The 25,012-nt window shown below is 32.3% G+C and overlaps 1 protein-coding gene across 1 annotated transcript in view; it reads left to right on the plus strand.

Moving 5' to 3' along the window:
• The first annotated feature begins 1,159 nt into the window (after positions 1-1,159).
• Positions 1,160-25,012, plus strand: part of LOC135847230 (protein toll-like) — a 40,095-nt gene continuing 16,242 nt past the window's right edge. The window contains exons 1-2 of the mRNA XM_065366679.1: positions 1,160-1,478; positions 19,293-20,519. Of these exons, the coding sequence (XP_065222751.1) occupies positions 19,321-20,519 (1,199 nt within the window). The 5' untranslated portion in view covers positions 1,160-1,478; positions 19,293-19,320. The remainder of the gene's footprint in view (positions 1,479-19,292; positions 20,520-25,012) is intronic.

The raw sequence follows: 25,012 nt of genomic DNA on the forward strand, positions 1-25,012 counted from the left end.
GCAATGTTGATACTTCCACAATTTTCTTTTTCCAATACCTACCTAATTGCAGACAACTTTTCATCTCATAAAATGTCCCTTCCTTGAACACAAATGAATTTGAAATTCTAAAGTTCATCTTTCAAATTCCAGGCGTCATCGCGTCGTCCATAAAAGTGTTTTGAAGATACGTTGTTCAGGTTATTTCCACCAGATTAAATTTACATTTCCAAAAATTGTTGTTTCGATGTTGTTCTATGATTATCAATAATGTCGTTTCAAAAACTCGAACAGAAGCTGTGATCGCGAAGATGAAAATTTAAATGTAAGAAGAATAACTTTTTTACGAGTAGGTACACACCTACGATAATAGATAGGTATTACTCGTAGGTACGCAGGTAGGAGCTGTCATACTTGAAACGGGTTTTCCAAAAAATCTCAATTTCCTGAGCGATTTTTTTAGAATAAAAAAAAAGACTAGTTAGGGAAACTACAAGCATTTATTATCATTCCAGATTACTTAAGTAGGTACTTGAAACAAATGAATGAAATTGACGAATAAAATGAAAAAAAATCACATAAATACAATAACATTTTAAAAAACATCATAAAATTTATTTTCAAGAATCACAAACCGTGAAATTTTGTTCGAAATGGCGGAACATAATTCACATTGCCAAGAGTTAGAAATTAGAATCAGTCGAGACGGTCAAGTTATCATAAGTTACCAATATGCATTTCAAATTTAGGAAAAAACTACCAACAATATCAGTATAGAAAAACCCTACAGATTAATTAGACAATATACAAGAAGAATAATAAGAACACCGCATATATTTCAACACGATAATTAATCTCAAGTAGGTAGGTATGGTATATCCCAAATGATGAAAATCATTGATGCATTCGACAAACTAATACCTATCTTAAGCACGTGTTGCTACAAGAACTTTATTTTATAAAATGAGATTAGTTTAAAAAACGAATCAAGGGTACGAAAAAGTTCATCTCAAAACACCAAAATAATGCGAACTCGTCACGAAAACCAGCAATTAACGTCTAAGTAGAAGCACACCTGTAAAGAAACACGATTCTTTTTCAGGCTCGAAACTGAGCACAGTGGTAACACTGTATCCATAAACTAGTTAAGAACGACCTCGTAGTTCCCACTTACAAGGCACGTTGATGCTAATTTTTTCTGGTACCAACGTAGGTTATTACGAAGTATAACGAGTAGTTGTCAAAATTTATTTGTACGGTTAAGAAGTTCACAATGCGTAACGTTAATTTTTAAGGCCTTTTAAAAGTCTTGTGCACGCGATAAGAACGTTCGTCTTGGTAACATTTTCTTCTCACACTGTGGTCTTGTGGTGTTAGTTACGTGTAAGTTTGGTGATAGTGCCAAGGTCTGCCATAAACAAGTGTCATCAACAGAAACACGCATGGGTGATGCATTTCAGCCAGATTTCATTTTAAATGTGATTCGACCAAATTCTAAGGTGAGTTTGTACACCAAATTTCATTCCATTTTGGATACCTACAATAAGATATCTAAGTATGTACTCGATAGAATTATAGAATTTCCGATTCATCACTATAGGTAATATTTTGGTAATTCAGACAGTTATATCCTATTGATACGACACGTTTGGTGTTCGGTGCATCATCGATTATAAATTACAAGAATATTCAGTCAGAGATGCTCACACCAGGTCGGATATTGCAACCTGAATTCTTTGTCCTTAAATATCAATGATTTAAGCAAATCACGTACCTATTGAATATCATATTATTCTCAAAGTTCTTGTTCGTTGGTAACTACTGCAAGATATTATTTCACGTTCTAATATATTCGCAGCAGGCTGCCAAATTTTCGCGACTGAAATTAAGAATGGGGAAAATCATGCCTACAACAAGGTCTAAGTTCAAATATTATTTTTTATACGAACAGAAACAAAAACTGGTCTTTTTTCTTTTATCATTGTGAAAATGTATTTTCCAACTTTTACACAACACTGTCTTTTTTTACAAACAACAAAATGGAAATTAGTTACGTTTTAATTTAACCTATCGTTTATGTAAATTTCGCTAAATATCAACGATTTCAACGAAATTAGCATACACATTTCCATTGCAAACTGGTTTTTGGTTTTTGTAAAATAAATGAAATATGGGCATGGATTTATGATATTAATTATGATTACTGAGCAAAAATTATGTACATTTACAAACTTGATACCTCGTGTTAACATAACAATATTTTCAATGAAATTGCTCATATAGTACCTATGTACCTACTTATAATTCAGTTCTATAGGGGGAGGGAGGATCTAAAAAGTTTAATTGATTGTATATTCATTCTTGAAGCTTTTTAGTACATACCTACAATTTTATTAATAATGTGGAAAGGAGTTCATAGTTGATATCTGGCTACTCGCCTAGCTATATTTTACTTACCTACATGTTTTTAAATATTGAATTCTATTAAAACTCGAGTCTCGATAGAAATTGGTAGGTAGTTTTGTGTTATTGAATATCACAGAATGTGGTTTTGAAATTGAAAAATTGTACCTACTACTCTACAGAATCACACATTGATCTTTTGTAATTGCAAGTTAGCTGCAAATCAGTGCAGAAAGAAATCCAGCAACACATAACAAATACAGAATTACAGAATTTGTATTCTACAGAATCGCACAATGATATTCTGTAATTCCCCATTCTGCACTAAGGCCTCAATGCCTCATATAGAATGAAATTTTGCAATATTTTCAGTAAAGATTCATAGAATTACGAGTATTGTATTTCAGAGGATACAAATGATATTCAGCAATTTTCAGCAGCCCTTTTGCCAGCCATTTTTTTAGGGGATGCTTACAGTTGTCAGGGTGGCTGGAGTACGAGACAAAAAAGTACTTCAAGAGGAGGAGGGATTAAAATTTCAAAATTCCCAACTGATTCACCTAAAAATTTCCAAATACTCAAGTATTATCAACAAAATTTTATAATGCATATTTAGGAATCTTCAAATGGAATTTGCGATCGGCCTCTCACATTCCTACACCTATTGAAAATTGGTACTACAATAGAACATGACAAAAATATTACTTATTTAATCTTTTTGGACTTACTTAGCTACTCGATATTTTTCAGATTTGAATAAAAAATTTTCCAAAATTTGAATTTTGGAGAATAGAAGTGAATTGACCCGGGCAAAGCGAGGGCAAAAGCTTCCAATACCTAATAAATCAAGAAGTAAAACAATTTCGTTTTTGATACGAGTCTATAAACTTTTAAAAATTTCATTGAATATGCACTTGCCCAATAAAATAATTTGTAAAAAGAAAAGAAAAAAAACTGATTTTGTTTGAGAGAAGCGAGAGCGAAATTGAGGGGTTCCATGGAAAAGGGGCCTTAGTCAATTTTTTTTGTTTCTCTGATTTTTACAATTCTGAATATACCTATTTAAAATTATTTTTTAAATAATTCCTTCATATTCGGTGATATTGAAATGTTCTTCCATGAAAAAAAAACGAATTGGAAAATGATTGCTTATATGTAAAAGAAATTGTAAAGTCTATTTGAACTTATAAAAATCAGTAAAAAAAATTGACTAAGGCCCTTTTTTCATGAAGCCCCTCGAATTCTTTCGAAAATTAATGATTCAAGGAGTAGAAAATACTCATTTTGATTTGTAATAAGACGAAAATTGTCAACTGCCTTAGATTCTGATTTTCTTTTAAATTACATAATACATTTTCTCAACTTTTCACGCATACAAAATTTTGTCAGGCTTTGGCAAACGCTAGGGAGGCAGCACCCCCTGGCTACGAGCCTGAAGGAGAGGGAGGATGTAAACAAAAGAATTAAGCATAGAATTTCATGGCAGAAATTAATTTTTCAAAGACAACTTCAAATCCTACGAAAAAAGGTAAAGGAAACAAACTTATTGAGTATGAAATTTCCCTTCAATAAAGGAAACCTCACTTCATTTTTTCTAGAAAACCTCATTTTTGAAATATTTTGAGCTAACTTTAGAAAATTGATCTTGAACCGATTATTTGTGACGATAAAAAACGAAGGGAAACAAAATTGAAGTGCATAAAATTTCTCACTTCCAATTCATCTCTTTCATTTTCTCTGGGATCCGGTTTTAGTCTTGAAGTAAAGTCAATTTCATTGAACAATTTTCGATTGAGATCTCCCAGATGGGCCACATTTGTGCACAGCAGAAAATACAGCGTCAATAAATGTCTCTGATTTTTCTAATTATCAAATGCAAAATGAGAATATTTCTGACCAATGACTTGAAATTCAACGTTTCTGATTTTTAATTGTAACTAAATGAAAAACATCGAGTCTGAAAATAACATTCTGATGAGTCTCGATTGAGGTTTGACCCGCTGAATATGAGTTTAAGAAACAATGTTCAAATTTTTTAGTTTGAAAACAAATTTTTTTAGATGATTTTTGTGATCTAAAACTCTTAAACCAGCTAGGTGTCTAACTGTCTACCAAAATTTAATATTCAAAAATCGCACCTTTTCGCGATCTTTTTTCGCGACTTTTTTCAGTACCCTTCCCCTCTCATTTTTTAAAGAAAAAAAAACAGGATTTCCAATAAAGCTCACATTTTTGAGAAGGTGGGGGGGGGAGTTTTTGGACAACTTTCGATAGTTTTCATGTGACATACAAAAATATATGAAATACAAAGGACATGGAAAAAAATTGGACGAAAACAATTTTCTCTTCAGCACTGAAAAATTTTGAATTTTTATGATTATTTAATGTTAATTTGGCAGTATGAGTAGCAATTTAGTCAGGACGATTTTTCGCGACTTTTTGGTGATTTTTGGTAAAAATCGCGACTTTTTTGCCACTTTCGCGAACTAAAAAAGAGACGCTCGAATCTCTCTTTTTGCTGGCTGGGCGATTTCCTACAAAAAATTATAGGTATACCAGTTGAATGTGATTGGGCTATAAAAAAACAGAGGTCTTTGCGAAAATTGTCACATCTCTTAATTGAAGGGGTTTCAAATTCTCTATAGGACATTTTCAAGCAACCAATGTGAATTTAGTCAAAATCAAAGGCATGTTTTCAATCAAGCTTATGCAGTTGAAAGATAAAAAGAATTTCCTTAATAGGTCCCATAATTATTCCACCATAATTATTCCATGGCATCGTGCAATAAAATTTAATCAAATTAATATGAAATTGCATTTTAACAAATTCGTAATTTTTAAAATTTTAATTGATACAAATTCATCCGAGCCAGTCACATTTTTCAACTCGGTCTTCGGTCATTTGAAATATTCTATAGAAACTTGCACGTGGATGTCCGAGTAATTATGATGTTTTTCAGCAATAATCATAATTCTAGTGACTCTAAATCATGTGGTTGATACGTCCCTTCCAACTCGTAGGATAATTTTGGCAACTAAATTATAGCATCACTTCAATTCGAACAATGAGCACAAAAATGACATCAATTAGATGGTGCACAAAACACATCTCGCAAATCTAAAATTGTACATATACAATGCTTGCAACTCTGAGCAAATTCAAAACTCATTATGTACTCAAAAATTACCATCCCTAAACAAATCATAGGCCACACATCCAGCCTGTCAAATGTTGAAATTTTTTCACAGTGATAAATATGGTACTATAATAAAATAAAATAAATCAAACCTCCACAAAGGGAAAAAATCTGAAAAATTTTCTAAGAAGTGATACCATCAATCGATCAGGTTTTCATACGCGATGTTACACACCTTAAAAATCTTCATAAATGTACTATAACGTATACGAATGCTACATTTGTTGGCAATCGTACCTACATCCAAAGCTGATGTTTATTAATAAGGCAGTCGTCGTTCAGAAATGTTCTCCGAATATGTATGTAGCCTATCTGCAAGAATTCTGCAACCACCACGTACTCGCATCGTATAAAAACAAAAACACCTTGACGAGTGATTCGTTGAGAAATCTTACATCGATGATAAACTTATTAGGTCCTACGTAACCTCAAAGTTCAAGAAAATTCCGCCGTATTAATCTTAATAATGGTAATGGACATTATGATTAAATTTTTCCACCATCGTTTCATTAAAACTGCTGCTTCTGCTCGTGGTATAATTTACCCAAGTGAATCACATGGGACTTTTAGACATTCGTTTGGTTAATTTTAGAGCGTACTCGTAATGTAATTATTTTAATGTTCTCTAAAAAAAAAAAAATTGCACGCGTGATAATATAAAATATATTATTTACATGTAACTTTAACCCCCTATTGTGATAAATGAAATAGGTATAGGTACCTACTTACATTTCATACGTACCTACCTATCGCAATTTATTTGTAATTTAATTTGTTCAAAAGAGATTTTTTTCTCTCATTTACTTATGAGAGCGAAGATGCTGTATGTCTTTTAATAGATACAAGTTACGAAATACGACATCTCAATACATATACAATCGTGCAAGACAATTACGTTAACATCGATATCCGTAAATTTATTCGCGATTCGAGCTAGGTTAACCGCTTTCTCTTCAGGAGCTGTTTAAGTAGGTAGAGTTTACTCGACAGTTAGTTATTTTTACGTTGTGTGGTTTCGGTTGTAGTACTCGGGTTTATCTCTATGATTTCTGTTTTTAGTAGGTATCCAAGTACATCGTTCAAACCAATATTCAATCGCGATATGTAAAATATTCAGAGGAATCAATAAATAATATTGTGATTGTATATCGTAGATAAGATTAACGATTGTCGTTTTCCTTAAAACATCAACACTGAAATTTCAAGAAGGCGAAAAAACTCATTTCAATACAGAAGATGTAGGTACCTACAAAAGAGGAGAGAGAGAGAGAGCAGAAAGAAAGATAAACCAGTTGGGAGATTCTGCCAATAACATGAGTGGAAAATCTTGCTATTTAAGCATGCTAAATCTGACCTAGATGAATTGTCCCAAACAACTATGAGTTAGAAACTATTCCGACGCCAAATGAAAATTTTCTAGTAGAAATTGAGAATTTGTTTTATAATGTTTAAAATGAAATACGATTAACCCAAATACACGTATTTTGAAACTGCTTAATAAATTGTGTGTAGTACAAAGATTACTGATAACAATCTCAATAACATAGCTATATTTTTTTCATTTTCGCTACAGGTTGGAAGGTTTAGATCAAAAAACTAAGTTGATATTCAGACTCGGTGCCCCCAAAAACTTTACAAACGATATGTTGCACAACAGCATCCGTGATTTGAGCTATTTTATGAATTTCTTGAAATTTAACCCGAAGATCAAGGATAGAAAGCCGAAAGATGAAGCTTTTGGCTTTACCTTTTGGCTTCTAAAAAATTTACAAAATTTCAACTTGAGCTTTACGCTTTTCAAATTCGTAAAGCTTTAAAACGGATAGCTCTTAGCTTCCAAAAATCCTTGGCTTTTGGCTTTTCAAATTTTTTTCAAATGAGAAGAATTGAGAGAAAATTTACAATCAGAAAAAAAAACAAAAGAATGGAAAAATTGAAAATTTAAAAATAACTAAAGCTGAAACTTACTGAACCAGAAAAATATGCAAAAAAGCTCGAAGAAGCTGAAAAATACAGATTGACTGGCTTTTAGCATATCAATCATACTGCTTTGGCTAGCTTTTGGCTTTTAAAAACCCCTAAAACTTTCTCACCTCTGTTATTTCTTTCTAATAAATAGGCCTACATACGAGCCTTCACGAAAAAAAAATTCGGATTTTCCTTCATTTTTGGTAAAAAAAACATGTCTTCACTTTCCCTACTTTTCACTGCATTGCCGAAGAAGCTCTGTATCATTCCAAGGTCGCCAAAAAAATGTCTTCTTTTCTGTCAAAATTGTCAAAAAGTTCAATTTTTGCCAAAATTGTCAAAAAGTACAATTTTTGCCAAAATTGTCAAAAAGTTCAATTTTTGCCAAAATTGTCAAAAAGTTCAATTTTTGCCAAAATTGTCAAAAAGTTCAATTTTTGCCAAAATTGTCAAAAAGTGTAATTTTTTTGTCAAAATTGTCTGATTCCCAACTTTTGCCAAAATTGCAGAAAAATTCTTGATTTTTTGCCTAAACATCCAAAAAATATTAATTTTTGCCTTGACTGTCTAAAAAGTCCAGTTTTTTCATTTCAAAAATTCCAAATAAAAAACCTATTTTTGACATACGTAATTGACAAAAAATTCTTGTTTTTCACCAAAAATTGCTGAAAGAGATCTCTGTTTTTGTCACAATTGTTAAAATGGCATCATTTTTTAACAAATTTGGTCAAAAAGTCCTAATTTTTGGCCAAAGAGTCGTTTTTTTCAAAATTTTCAAAAAATCCCCATTTTTTCCAAAATCACTAGAAAAGTCTTTCTCCCAAAAATACAATAAAATTTCCTGTTTTCTGTCTAGAATAAGCACTTCCTATAAAAAAATCTGTTTTTTGTCAGAATTGCTGAAAAATATCCCAATTTTTTTACCAATAATTATAGTCAAAAAATTGTAATTTATGGTCAAAATTGTCAAAAGTTTAAATTTTTGTTAAAATAGTCAAATGGGTTGATTTTTGTCAAAAAAAAAGTTCTATTTAATTTATTGCCATAATTACGAGAAAGTTCTGTTTTTTTTTACCAAAATTGTGAAAAAGTCCAAATTTTTGCCACAAAATGTTATACTTGTATAAAAAATTCTGTCTCTTGCTAAAATTGCCAAACTAAAAATTTATTTTCAGCCTAAAATACCATAATAAAAAGTCATGTTTTCTGTCTGTGTCGTGAAAAGTTCAGTTTTTTGCCAAAATTTTGGCAGTTTTGCTTCTTTTTCATTTCCTTAATCAACATGTTGTAATTTTCCCTAATTTTTTTTCTAGTTTTCTTTGAAAATGAAAACTTTTTGACAATTTGACCCCAAAAAGTTCTGTCTTGAATACATTTTAAGCCTTCTCTCCACCAAATTGTTACCCCCCTCTCCATTTACATCCCACTCAAATGTAGTTGATATAAAAGGGTCTGAAAAATTGGGAAAAATTCAGGGAAATCCATTTCTTCAAAAAGAGTGGTGGGCATGGACATCCTGTATGATCACTTGAGAAATTTCAAAGTCATTCAACTCCTTAAATATTGACTGTAGGCGATTTTTCCTAATAATCTTTTGTGTCTATGATTTTTTTTTTTATTTCTTCAGTGAACCCCATGGTGATATTTTAAAAGAATCCTGTTTAAAAAATAAATTCCTCAGTGATGATTTTCGAGATAGTTAGTTCTAAAACTTATCAATGTCTATTAAAAAAAAATTCTAATGACCAAAGAACACAATTCAACACCTCGAAAAGTCCAACAGTACAAACGAAACCAACTAGCTCAGTGTAAACAGGCCTTTCACCCGCAATACTACGTTCACCTAGCAGACCAGGAAGATGACGCGACGTAGATTATAATATGGTGACCATAAAGACGCATTGTCAACAAAACTTCGCTAAAAATACGCTCATATTAATTAACGAAGAAATAATCGTGAAAAGTTAGCGTTTCTGGGGAATTGCGCGTGAAGGCAGTAGGTAAACAGAATGAAAATGCAAAATAGACATTCTGAATTCGATTCTTCTACGATTAAAATTGCAAATACCTGTTTTCTAGGTAGGCACACTAGCATACGTATTATAGGTAGGAATAAAAATTAATATTCATTTCACCTTTTACCTGTTTATCTGCTTATAGGTAAGTATAGGTTTTTTTTAATAGAAAAACCCTCGCTTGGTATTTTTGCGGTAAATTTTTTAATAAAAATTTTACATTGTAACCTTTTAACCGAGTTGTTGAAAAATGTAAACAAAATGAAACGGCCTTTTGAGAATAAAATGCATAAAAAATCATTATAAGGTAATTATCAAAAACCAGCCACTATTATATAGGCAGATTGTAGATGTATTTTATCCGGTGCCCAAGAATCGTTCAAACTGGTCATAATATTATATGTTGCGGTTCCGGGTTCAAGTACCTGCTGTAGGACTATAAGACTGGCTGACTGGAAGGTGGACCTGGACATTACAACGTGATCGCTGTTCCAAAGGCGAACACGTCGTTGTTGGTCACATCACAAATGGGCTATAAGGTGATCATTAATACTGATAAAAATATGTAATTACGAGTACGCCAAGTTGTTTACTACAAATTATAAGAAGAGTTTCTTTAGCAGTACGAGTAGGTACATAGTCATATTTTGTCGTATTTGAACACGTTCGTATAGTTTTCGAATTGTTTACATTGCGGGATAAAGGTTCTCACAATTTACGACATTGGAAGAATTTTTCGAGTAAATATTAGGCCATGGCAAAATTGATACGCTTGTTTACGTAACACTATCGAAGAAAATTTTCCCTCGATGTTTACTCGGTGAAAAAAAAATGATAATTTAAGAGTCACTGAGCCGTCACATGGGAGCCTTTGATGGCCTCTCTACGTCTTCGCAAGCTGTGCGATACGATTAAGGGAACTCCGTCTGAATAATGACGTCATTACTAATAAAATATACGATCAAGTTTTGTAGGTACTCGTTGGAAACCGTTTTGTAAAAACCGAACAAAACAAGGTATTTTTTTCCACCTCGCGATCGCGAACGTCTACGTATACACAGCAGTAAAGCAGTAAACGAGCCATACGCATGGACACTGGGAGAGGAATAGGGCAGAAACCAGTTGCCCTTGGTGTCTTTGATAAGAAGACACGATTAAGAATTTTACGTACGCGGACGGTACCTTTCTACAATGTCAAATGGCAATATTTTCTGATCGATTCCGTGTTGTACGATGAAAATTTCATCTATCGATACGATTTTTCGCTACCGTTGATGGACATTTTAGACCACGAGCCACGACGATGGAATTAATGACATTTTTTCAAAAGATAGCTCCGGTCCATGACCTTGATACGAGTTGATATCCGAATATTTGGCGGGTTTTTAAAATTTTAAACAATTTGTAAGCTTCGCAGACTCGCAGTTGTGTTGAGACGTCATTTTATAATAATGTGGCATAATCTCGATCGTGAGTTGAAAAATTCATTCATTTAGGGATTATCTGGTGTTTTTAATTTGTAATCGGCGTCGGCTGCTGAGTACGAGTAAATAACACATTTTATTATCGAATGATTGCGTTCGAACAATGATTTGTTTTTCAATGTGATGTGTGCATTTGACGCCGGACTTCTCTGATTACAATAATATGGATTTCGGGAAGAAAACAATACAAAAGATTACCGCCGAGTGTAATTTGTTGTACGAAGACAAGTTGCAGATTTCTGTCTCCGTTTTTGATTGATTTGGTAATTTTTTCTTCTTATTTTATGTATTTCTTCGAAATTTGGATTTTCGTTATTTTTATTGAAAAATTACATTGGCAAAATTTTGGACTGACAGTAAGGTCACTGATACGTCAAAAAACTGACAATTATCAGGCGCTTATTATTTTGCAAAAGGTTCCAAAAAATGTTGACATTAATTTTGTCAAAAAGAAAAAATGAAAAATTTGTTTTTGATTCAAAAATATTTTTTAAAACGAAAATAAATTGGAATTATTTTTTAAAATAAAAAAAAAATGTAAGGGAGAACTACTTGACAATTGATAGATAAGTCTTCAACATTTTGTTATCGTTGAAATTGGCATGATTGGATTGGATGATTCGGATAAGCGTGATTACTTAAAGAGGGGTTGCATGAGATACTACCTAAGGGGGGTGAATTTAGCCAATGTCTACTAATGCCTTAGACAAGGGTATCTGATCCAGAAGTTCAACTATACAATTCACTGTTAGAACAATAATAAAATGAACACCTAGTATTATTATTCCGATGATAAACTTTATTAGATCAATAGACATCGATTCCGTTATAATTAATGTGTTTAATTATCCTATCATCGATTCTTGTTCCAATATATAAATCTATGTTCAATGACAATTGACATAAGATTTAAGCAGATCACGTGGTTCACACAACATCAATACCTACATGAGAAGGTATGGAAGAGCAAATACAGGGTGCCCAGAAATATCGAGTACCCCTAAGAAAGTTTTTCATTATAAATATAGGTTGGCAACGTGAAATAGATGCATATGATTGGTGGAATGTTATCTCTCCAGTCTAACAACCAATCATGTGCTATCATTATTATCATTCACTGTGACCAACCAAAGTATTTTAGTAGAAAACTTTTTTAGGGGTACTCGATATTTCTGGGCACCCTGTAGGTATTAAGAAATATACCTACCTACAGATCAGGATCATTGTCCATGGTCTGTGGATAATAGATAATATTATTATATTTACAGGGTGCCCAGAAATATCGAGCACCCCTAAAAAAGTTTTCTACTAAAATACTTTGGTTGGTCACAGTGAATGATAATAATGATAGCACATGATTGGTTGTTGGACTGGAGAGATAACATTCCACCAATCATATGCATCTATTTCACGTTGCCAACCTATATTTTTTAATGAAAAACTTTCTTTGGGGTGCTCGATATTTCTGGGCACCCTGTAATTAGTGGAGACACCACCATGTAAGTACCTACTTACCTAACACTGCTGACCATCTCTCCACCTCTTCCCCGAGCCTAGCCCAATAATAGTGACTCTGCGGTGGATGCTTTGTACTAAGATAGACACATGTATCAGTGTATCACACACCCTACACAATAATGTCCGGAATCATTTCGAGTAGTCGCAAAGCATAATAGGTTGATCGCAATAGGTTATAATTACATTTACGTTAATTAGTCTATCAATAATCGAGTAAATCAATATGAAATTACCACGTTCAGAGTGGGTTAAATATAAGTGAAATGCCTCATCGAGAGACTATACACATTCGACACTATTAAAGCATAATGCCACTATACCTTACGCTGCAGATGATAGAAAACAAGTGAGGCTCGTGGCCAAATCCTCATAGCGAGCAGCCACGATCCAGAAGATCTTAGCTCACCCCTTTTATACATGATTGACAGGTCTATTGTATAAAATAGGTGTATTGTGTAAGATGATTTATGTAGAAATAGTTCCCACGTTACGACGATTCCCCTAATCAGGTAATCTTTCCAAGAATAACCACCAAGAGGGTGAAGGCATATTGCACTATATCAATTTCATTGAAAAAATTCAAATAAGGTACGCAAAAAAAAATTCAAAAAACGAAACGATGGCCACAGCCAAAATCAATTCTAGTGGAGAGAAGGGGAGGGGGAATTCACCTGAATATTTATGGAAAGGTGATCATAATATTTCTTTGGCAATGTATCGCATAAATCAAAACCATGCAATTAACTTACTCATCAAATGTCTTCTGAATTTTATGACTCACCTGAAACAAAAAAAAAAAACAAAATAAAATAGACCATTAGCGCATTGAAAATTATCACAAAATTCAAATACAAGAACAGGAGTAGATAAATAAATTCAAATCCTAAGGTTTTTCCACGTGAAATTAATTCTTTGGTAAACAATTTTTTCCATTCTTAAATCTTTTTTCCCTGCAAAAGTGGATTTTCAGGACTAACCTAGCATTCTACAAAAGAAATGAATAGGAACAAAATTATAATTGTCGTGAAATTTCCTACTAGTAAAGTCCTCCTAATAGTTTCCTCTGGAGTGCTTAATTTTCGAGATATTAATGTGATTGAAGATATATTTTAAAAACTAATTGCTTCTTGAAGAAAATCAATTGGATTTCATTGATGAGAAATGTTCCCCCCTGCAATTTTTTTCTAAGAAACTTGATTTGCTCGTAAAATCCATTTTTACACACAAAAATGATGGAAAAACATGCAATAAAAAATTGGATGAATTATTTTCATTTTCACGTAATCAGCATGGAAAATGCTATCAAAACCTGCTGCTGAATTTTAAAAAGCATCTTCCATGTTGATTAGTGAGTCCATTTAGTAAATCGAGGTCTTGGAGAAATAGCCTCATTGCCTTCCTCTTCTGTGCGACTCTGATTCGTTCCAATAAGAGGAAGAAGAAGGAAAATGTCATTTTCTTGAGTTTTTGAATTTTTGCGAGATGATGATGGGAGGGGGGAGGGGGTCAACAAGCTTCAACCGGAGATCATATTACAAATTGTATCATTTATTTTATTTTTTTTTACTTCTCAGGGATTCAAACTTCCAAAAAACTTACAACCATGTCACATTCTTCTTCCTGGCTTTTACAGATTATAATGAAAGCACCCCTCCCCTTCCTCCTTATCACCCGCATTAAAATCTACATACATCCTTCAACAAACACTTCCTTATCAGCAACTAAATGCTCAAAAGAAAATAAATCAACATAATTAGGACTAGGTGTAAAATAAACCCATTCGACTACTCGTATCGATTATTTTTTTCGATAAAGTCGAGATAATAATTATCACCTCTTCGAAGAAGCTTTTATATTCATTTCACGAGCAAAGAAAAAAAAGAAACGATACGATTGCAGTGCTTAAATATGCTCAGTGATGAAAGGTCATCATAATAATGAGTATCTGCGACGACACCACATAAGTAATATTATCATTGCATTACGCTGTGAGTGTATTTAATTACAAAACAGTGGTAGAGTGGTACCTATTGCAGTAGATAAATCGAATCTGATAATTATTTATGTTCGGAAATAACGTTACAAATCTAATTAGCTAATTTTAAAGTTATTTATCATCTCTTGATGGTAAAAAAAAAATCGTTCGATGATCACAATTTAATATTTTAACACGTAATACCACATACGAGTATGTACTCCCGTATAGTAAGTAAGTTAAGTACTTATATCCTTAATGTAAATATTTCATTGGCTTTGTGGACTGTGTAGAAGAAGAAAAAAAAAGAGAATAACTCAGACAAATAGTCATCGTATGCTTTGTGGTTATGTCACTGAAAGCAAAGCAATGTAAAAATAATTAACTTTTACTTTATAAGTTGTTACTCGTCTCCTCGTGTATCCGTGAATTACAACACTTGTGCATTTGGTTTGGTAAAAAAATACGAGTAACGCAAGGTTGTAATTGTAATGACGTCATGGAATGGCTCCCATGTCCTATATTATTTCTTTCTCATTATCATGGACTTTGCATACTGTTCTCCAATTTCAGTGATGGATTATTGGCAATTTTGGATTGATTTGCGAGGAGAAATATTTCTGTTTATAATGTTCAGAATTTTATTTAAAAATTTATTTCGTTTGAGAAAAATTGCGTAATGAAAGTAATACAACATATGAAACAGATGAATAGATTTTTAAATAGAGTTTTGCACATACCATCTGCAAAATACATCAACATCCATTAATAATATTTTAATCGAGTACAACAATAATAAAGTGTACTTAAACCGGTCAAACGTGATTTTAAAACTGATTTTTTTTTCATAGACACCTTACCTACTTATTATGTATTTTTGCATATAACACTATAGTAAATTACTCTTCTGTTTTAGCACTTCTCTTTTAACATTCTAAAGCCATTACAGTAAACATAAATTTGAAAAATAGTCTCATGCTTGAGAAATCCTGCAAAAATGAAATTGTAGAGAAAAATTCCTCGCGAAAGTCAATTTTGTAGGGAAAATATTTTCTCGCAATTATATATCAAGAGAGACTCACGAATACACCATCGACCTAAACTTGAGCCGAATATGTCAATTTTTCCCAGTTTTGGGAACCCTTTAATCAGTTTAATCATGCTCTTGAATGACCTAGCGGACTAAAACTCGTTTCTACATGGTTAAAAAAAATATATCGTAGGATTTTGTCCAAATTCAAAAATCAATAGAGACCTTCTATTCATTCTAAGTTAGCTGAAAGTCTCCCAAAAATATTTTCAGCTCCGGAGGTTCTACTGGAAGGAAGATGTGGGTTCTCAAAGAGGGACATTTCTGAACAAATCGTGGTATTATTCGCTCTAGCCTCTACCTCATTAGTGTTGGGAAAAATGATCCAGTTCTAAAAAATAGAATTTAAGATTCTGCGTCGACCTGTAGACCAACTTGTCCTCAAGTTAGATCATTTTTAGAGGTTTTCTGAGCGGTTGAAAATTTGCAAATCGCTCATTTTTGGGCAAATTCGTGATTTGAAATTTGTTTTCTTCTTAATAATTTCACATTTGAAAGAAATCATTTTTGATCTTATATTTCAACCAAATTTTCAGAAATCTCTCCACTTGCCACCCCCCTCTCACACAAAAAATTGACAGGGTGTCCATTATTTTTAGTAATGTTATTTTCCTTAACTTTTCCAGGTTTTCCGAACCAATTTTCCAAATTATTTTTTCCAATTTTCTACACTCACTCAATACTTTAATTCAAAGAAGAAATTGTCGAGGGGGAGGTGGGGTGATTTTTCATAAGTTTCTCTTCAAACTGGATCCTTTTTGGATATAAAAAACAGCTGAACTTCGATTAATAGGGAACTTTTTCAATCTAAAAAAAATTTAAACATGCTAGCAGTGGCGTTGCCCTCCAAATTTTCTGTGGGGGGAGGGTCAATTGGGTACAAAAATATCGAATGTAAAACCAAAAATGGAGAAAGCTATTTTTGGGTTTTTGAGAGGGGGTAGTGTCGACTGAAAATTTGTTGATCAATGTGGTAGAAAAACATCAATTTTGCCAATTGATACAACATTTATTAATGACTCACTTATGAATATTTTTATTTTATTTTTAGGATTTTTGGAGGCCTCAAAATGTGAAATTTGTTTATTCTAAAATGAGAAACAAATTGGCCCGAGCAAAGCAAGGGCGAGAGATTTTGAAAATGTCTATTTCAAGATGCCTAAAAACGAGTTTACTTTTTGGTTTTTAAAATTTTAGAATTTGAACATGCCTAATTTTTTTTAGGAAGTTAGTTTTGAAAAAGAAAAGAGAACAGGATCGAGCGAAGCGGGGACGAAAGCTTAAGTATAAAAATTTATACTACGATATCTACGCGTTAAAAATTTATACATACATCGTACCTAAATTCCTCGCGAAATTTTAGTCTAAATATTTGTTATTCGTTCGTTGATTCGTCGCATATTTTAATCAATTAAATAGAATTTACTGCATCGACCTTTTATTAGGTCGATGATTTACTGGCTGCGCCAGGAGCAAAATAATTGTTTACGCGATTTTACGAATACGAACAAATACACGGCTATATTATTTTTAAGTCTGTTTTTCACGAACTTTTCAACTGTTTATATTTGAGGTTATTCCTCTCGAGACATTCATGTCGTTAACGTTAATATTTTATCGTTCTTCATATGCTATTATACGTTGTTAATATTTTAGCTATTCAATAGCTGATTGATTCAAAAGTTATTTTGAATTAAAATTTAATTCAAAGTCAATGCGAATTTTTTTTATTGAAGTTAAATACGATTCACGTCGATATCTCGATAATTTATCGTCCATCATATCAGATTTACTTTTTGGCTTTTAAAATTTTAGAATTTGAATAATTTTTTTTTTGAAGAAATAAGATCTTGAATACTAAAATAAAACAGTCCCAAGTGAGGGCAAAAGCTCTTGAAAATTTGTATTTCGAAAGGTATAAAATGATGTTTTTTGATGCGCAATTTTATTTCTTGGCTTTAAAACTTGATTTCTTAAAAGAAATTTCCATTTTGATTTTGAAAAAGAAAAGAAAACAAGCCCGGGCGAAGCGAGGGCAAAAGCTTTCGAAAATTTGTGTATCGAGAAGTGAAAAATAATGTTTTTCATTCATCACACGCCCATATCCGAAATTTGCAATTGATCGTATTTTCAAAATATTCCAGGGATTTTTTTTGATGAAATTACAAAATCTTTTGAATTTTTCAGGTTTTTTAGGTTTTTTTTTAGGAAAATAGACACCCTGATCAACAAAGTCAAATATTTCACAAGAAAATTTTCAAAAAAATTGAATTTGGGAGAAAAATAGAATAGGTACCAAGTGTTTTTTAATTTCAATGGAAATGAAAAAAAAAACGTTACAAATGAACACATTAACGAATTTTTTCGTTTTTTTACTACGTTTTTGACTAAATTCACTACTTTTTCATTACTTTCATTGCCTGTTAGATACCCTGAATAAAGCAGCAAAAAAGCCATGTTCGGTACTAATGGCAACTATGACGACTGAAAAATTAATTGTATACAACTTTAGGTCCAATCATTTTCACCATAGAATCCTTAATTCGCTTCTAGAACGACTCGAGGTTCTGAGCGTTTCATTTCAAATTTCAGAATTTGCAGTTTTTTTCTACTAACAAGGCTATTGCTTCTCCTGCAAGTCTGAGGTTAGGCAAATATACATACTTCGATTTGAAATACGTTGACTGGATTCGGGTTAATGAAGTCTTCAGGTTCGAATTCTAAAATACATACTTCATTGAGAACCCAACAAATAGGTATACTTAAATAAGGGAAAAGGATGTCGAAAGAATTGAAATTTTTTGGCAGCACTGAAACGAAATGGACTCATAGAAAGATGTAGCAGAATTTGAAATATTTTCTCAATTTTTCATACTCTACAGAAGATTGGTTTATTTTACAAGTTTAACGTTGAAATTAACAACAAAAAAAATGACATTAAAAATAAAATTTGAATTAGGCCATGTCCATAAAGATTTTTAAAGTGACCAAACCAAAATGTAAAATTATTATTGATGAAAGCAACCGGAGGTAATTTTCAACTAAGTAAACATTCGTATTCTTATCGCATTCGATATTCTCATTCAGCTGAAGAATTAATGAATCAGAATAAAATCTAGAAAATACACAATTGCTCACATAATTATAATGCTTTCTATGTACTACTTATACAGGTGAGATTGTACGCTTATCAATTTAATCAGATAAGCAGACGTGTAAAGATCGATTCTTTCGGTTTTTTCGAACTATGAGCAAGTAACTAAGCAGTAATGAGTGAAAAAATGCTATGTTTTAACGGAAGATTATTTTACATGGTCAGGTTATAAGGTATACGTGTCGCGTGATTAAAAATATAACAACGCCAGCAAAGCCACATCGACCAGTACTTGTTGCTTATTATGCAATGTATACCTATGGTCTAAGTCTAATTATAAACTCTATCTCCAATCTTGACGTGGCTGGGTTAATTTCTTTTGTTTAAATACTCCAAGGTAAGGGTACTAAACCTTCTCAAGTTCGAGCTTCTCTCGATGCAAGAAAGTACATGCCATGAGTTGAGAAATACGTAGGCGTAGATCTAGATTGATAATTGATATAAATAGGTATCGTGTATGCGGCAACGTGGCATTAATTTTCATTTTATTTTCATTTGTGTTGTTACAGGACTGCAGGGTAACTCGATGACACCGTCATGGGCCCAATCGTCCATCTATGGTTTCTGTTCCTCTATATCTTGCCAATTCCGTTGAGCTCTGCAGCAGATCGACAATGCATCAATACCGAAAAATGCAGTTGTGTTCAAAACACGGTCGAAAAAAACGAATATTGGTGCGGAGGAGACCTGCAGTCGGTCATGATCGACGTACTACCCAAAGTAGGAATGAAAATAGTCTGCAACGGGTTCAACGATTCGTCCTACTTGGATTATCTCAAAGGTATCAAAAGTACACCGAATCTGCAGCGATTCTCACTCAAACAATGCCCCGTACCGGATAAATCATTCAAAGAGGTATTCAAAAGCCTATCCATCGAATCAGTCAACGAGGTTTGCTTCGATTTATCCCACACCAGGAATACCAAATTCAAAGCTTACCATTTAGAGAATCTCGACACTCTGGAGAAATTATACTTATGGAATAACAATATAACCGAATTACCCGAATCCATATTCAAAGATCTGACCAACTTGAAACGATTGTACTTGAGTGGGAATCATTTGCAGAATTTGCCGACTAAAATATTCGAAAAATTGGGTAAACTGCAATGGCTCGAGCTTGGCAATAACAACCTGAGTACATTGGATAGTGAAGTTTTACAATACGTACCCAATCTGAAGAACTTGAATTTATATAAGAATCGTTTAGATAATATTTCAAAATCGTTATTCGCCTCGTTGACAAAATTAACCTCGCTTGATCTCAGCAGCAACAACATAACGCGATTGAAAGATGGCATCTTCGATAGTCTATCCAATTTAGAGGATTTAAACCTAAATTATAACAATTTTACCAAACTTCCCGATAAATTATTCGCTAATAATGGTAAACTGAAGTTCATACGGTTGATGGCTGCATTCAGCAGTGAAATTTCATCGTTACCAGAATCACTGTTTGCTCGTCTAACTAGACTTGAGACAGTAACCATGGATTCGAATAGTTTGACGTCGTTACCTAAGGATTTATTCAAAGAATGTAGCAGTTTGAAGATGCTGTCGTTGAGGAAAAACTTGCTAAAGACGTTACCGGCTGGTTTATTTCAAGATACGAACAATCTCGAAGAATTAGATCTCGGTTTTAATAATCTAGAAACGCTCGATGAAAATCTATTCTCGCCGTTGAAAAAATTAAAGAAATTGAAACTGGATCGAAATCACTTGGCGAAAATTCACAGGTAAGATATCTACTTTTAAGCTACTATTATACAGGTACTGGTACTATATACCTCCTAGCATTATTATAGGTATCTTTAGGTGACCCTTATAACTCAATGAACTATTCAGTGTTTTCCACCAGAAATCCCAGTTTGGTGGGTTTTTAAAAATAAAAAAATCGATTAAATTATTTATTACAATAATTCAGCTAACCGCGGCGCGAGCTTATTAAACAGAATTAATATTTACAATCGGTTTATCGTTTGCTTTTTTATACCTCAGTGTACTAGTACCTATACTAATACCTATCCATCTTCGAACCGCAGCAACGAGAATAACAACTCTTAAAAAGTGGAATTTTGTTGCGGTTTTTTTTTCAACGCAAAATAACTCGTTTCAAAACTAACAAATATAATATAAAGACAATTTACACGAGTATCGAAACGAAACCATCTTAGAACTCGGCACGAGATTATTATAAAAACATCACCCATGACCCAAGAAAGAGGCGTCTAAATACTACACATACCCACCCCATCAATCTAATAACTTACAGCACTGAGTTTTCATCGGCCAAAAAAAAAATTCCCAAAACGACACATCCTTATAGACTATCGGCGTAATACGAGTCGTATAATTATGGCCAATTTAGGCGTATCATTACTACATATACTATCGCACTGTACTGGTTTCTATTTCTGTTTCATTCGAATCTAGTGTATATTACTCGTATAGTTGGTGTTGTTGATTATTATTATCTGTATATGTCTGCGGAGTCCATGAGGAAAACTTGAATTATTGGTTAATTATACGTATGCGAACGTTGTAGAAGAGCGGGGCAGAACTTTTTCCTGGGTTTTCTTTGTGAACGTATCACGAGAAGTATCCAAGTACGAATAAAAAAAAATCGAGAGTAATTTTCTTTCGGAATTTTTTCTCTGGTTTAATTCGTCGTACTTGTGTACATACATACGCACATATATGAAATCACGAATGTATTTTTTCGGTTCAGGATCTGCGAGTACACCGTTATAGGTTATATGTATGTATGTAGAAAATGAATATTGGTTAGATATTTACTAGTTATACAGATGCTAGTATACTAGTTTAATCCAAGGTGATACGTGTGATGCTGCGATGTAGGTTGCAGAAATGTGGTTGGATAAACTAGCTAATTCTGGGAATGAGATTTCAAGCGCCATGAACCTGTAGTATTCTGCGTATTAATTTGAATACTCGCTGAAAATTATATCAATTTGAACTTGAAAAATATCAAGTGGAATGAAAAAGTTGGCAAAATTACCCGAGGAAATCCAAAATGCGAGGAAATGTAATTTTTTCTTGAAAAAGTCAAATATCAAGTTACAGATCTGTAGGTAGATGGCCAAAGGTATTTTCGTTGAATATGTCAGGATCTGTGTGATAAAAATAAATCAGATGTAGTTACGATTTTTAAATCATTAATTAATAATAGAATTAAGCCCATATAACTTCGAACAAATTTTGACTTTTTTGAGGGTAGGAGGGGGGGGAGAGGATTCAATCAAATTTCTAGGCTTATACTTAAAATGAATTAATTAAGTACTTATGTGCAGCTTTTGTCAATTTTATCAAAAAATAATAATTTTTTGAGTCCTAAAATTCATTGCCTAATTAACCAAAAATTAGGTTCAAACAAATTTTTATTTATTTATTTATTTTTTTTTGAAGGAGGGAAGCGAGAATTTAATCAAATCAGCGAGATTTGACTTTAAAACATCTAGATTCTATTCAAAGTTGTCCCTGTACGCTATTGTAAATACATACAGGGTGGACAATAAGTAAAGATCTAAAATGAAATCGTTAACGAAGATCAAGTTTTCAAGTTTTTGTTCAATTAAATGTATCTCAAAAACAAAGTCACTCAGAAAAAAATAAGATACAGGTAACATTAAACGCTTCATTAGTAAAAAAATTTCAAACTTTACAATTTTTTTCCGCAGAAAGCTTATTTTTCTTCTACTAAAACTCAATTTTCTATGGTTAAAAAATTGTTAGTAATTTCAACTTTTTCATTACAAATAATCGATTTTTGGAAAAATCTGATAAGGAAGGACCACCCAACCACCCATTGAAGAATGGACTTTTAAACTGATCGTGATCAAGATACAACGAGAGAGCATTTTTTTTAAAATCAACACCACTGGTGCTAACTTCATTTTTTGATTATAAACGAATTTTTACAAATTCAAAGGCCCTTTTCTATTTTAAAAAATCATAATTTGACATAATACTAGTTTATGCAGAAGCTGAAATTTAGTCACCATCTTAATAATTTTGACCTTCCAAACAAACCAATAAATGAATCCTTCGTTTTGAAAAAAGTAGATAAGAATTTTACTACCAAAAAAAAAACTAGACAGCTAAGCACAGCTTAGCTGCAAAGTGTGCGTAGCTGTATACAGTTGTACAGTTTTAACTGATAGTTTACAAAAAATAATCATATTGGTACTTGTAAACACTGAATAAGATGTGAAAACAAAACTGAGAATAATTATTTAATGCTAAATGTAAACAAAAGTAAATACATATATTATTTGTGAAAACTAAATAAAATATGAAAAACAAAAATTATAAACAGAAAAAAACAACCTTTGTATTCTAAACACAAACAAAAATTTATTAAAAAATATTAGCAAAGAAGCTAGTACTAGGAACAATAATTTCATCTTCATTCTTCAGTATAAGAATTAAATTTTAGCAAAAAACAGAAAATAATAAGATTTTTGAACAATAATTTTTAAAGAAAATGAGGTTTTTTGGAATTTATAGCAAAACAAGCCATCAGCTATTCGCTGATTACAAGAGAGTTTTTGCCAATCAATTTAAAAAAAAAATTACCATATTTCTTTTATTTATTTTGTATTGTTAATATAATAATGTCCATGAAGAAAACAGTTTACTTGAGTGCCATAAACATGAAAATATTCTCCAGCTCTTTTTTTTTCCCAATTTTAATAACTAATTTTTTTTTCAAGTTTTTAACTTTACTTTTAATACAGGTCGGATGATGGGGAATACTCCCACTCACGGAGGGCGTCATCCATACGCCACGTACCATGTAGGTACAGCAGGATTTCTTCATTTTTCTGAAAATTAATAGTTGTAATTATTTTATCTGTAAATTCTTTTACCTGTTTAACTGTTTCAAAAAAAAAAGTATAATCTCTGCTTAATAAATATCAAATTTGATGTTATAATTTCGAAAAAGTTTGTTTATTTTTCATCAACATAATATACCAATTCAAAGAATATTTCACCGATGCATACAGGGGTGCTAACCGTAACTGCAAAAAAACAAAAACTGTAACCGAAATCCGAACAAGATCCATAATTTTAGCCATTTTCAAATCCTAACTGAAAACAAAAACCGAAATTTCATAGGTTTTTTTAAAAACCGTAAAAAACCATAACAAAAATAATGAAGCAGTGTGAGTAAAACCGAAACCTAAACTGATAGAATTTATTTTGGTTTTCAGTTTGGGTTTTTTTCAGTTTTCTTTATTAAAGTACATTTTTTTGCCCTTCATTTTTTTTTTTGGCTTCATTTGTGCTCATGTATTGACTTTAATTTCGCCTCTACATTGCCACTACTTGTTGGCTTCATTTGTCCCTATGTATTGACTTTAATTTTGCCTCTACATTGCCACAACTTATTAGCTTCAATTAGGTATGCCACTACTTGTTGGCTTCATTTGTCCCTATGTATTGACTTTAATTTTGCCTCTACATTGCCACTACTTATTGGCTTCAATTAGGTATGCCACTACTTGTTGGCTTCATTTGTCCCTATGTATTGACTTTAATTTTGCCTCTACATTGCCACTACTTATTGGCTTCAATTAGGTATGCCACTACTTGTTGGCTTCATTTGTCCCTATGTGTTAACTTTAATTTTGCCTCTACATTGCCACTACTTATCGGCTTCAATTAGGTATGCCACTACTTGTTGGCTTCATTTGTCCCTATGTATTGACTTTAATTTTGCCTCTACATTGCCACTACTTATTGGCTTCAATTAGGTATGCCACTACTTGTTGGCTTCATTTGTCCCTATGTATTGACTTTAATTTTGCCTCTACATTGCCACTACTTATTGGCTTCAATTAGGTATGCCACTACTTGTTGGCTTCATTTGTCCCTATATATTGACTTTATTATGCTACTACCTATTATATTGACTTGCCACTACTTATTGGCTTCAATTATTATGCCACAATTAGAAACTCAATTTGAACTAGCCTGAAAAAAACAAATGAAAATTAAAAAAAAAATAATAGATTTGAATTAAAAAAGTGAAAAAAACAAATGAAAATTTCAAAAAAAATTATACCTAGATTTGAATTTAAAAAGCACCAGATTAAAAACTCAATTGCCTAAAAAAATAAAATTTGAATTAGAAAAAATAAATAAAATGATAAATTTCTAACCTATTAGGTAAGCACTAGATTAGAAACTGAATTTGAACTATCCT

The sequence above is a fragment of the Planococcus citri genome, chromosome 5, assembly GCF_950023065.1.
Source record: "Planococcus citri chromosome 5, ihPlaCitr1.1, whole genome shotgun sequence".
In the NCBI taxonomy this organism is placed as follows: Eukaryota; Metazoa; Arthropoda; class Insecta; order Hemiptera; family Pseudococcidae; genus Planococcus; species Planococcus citri.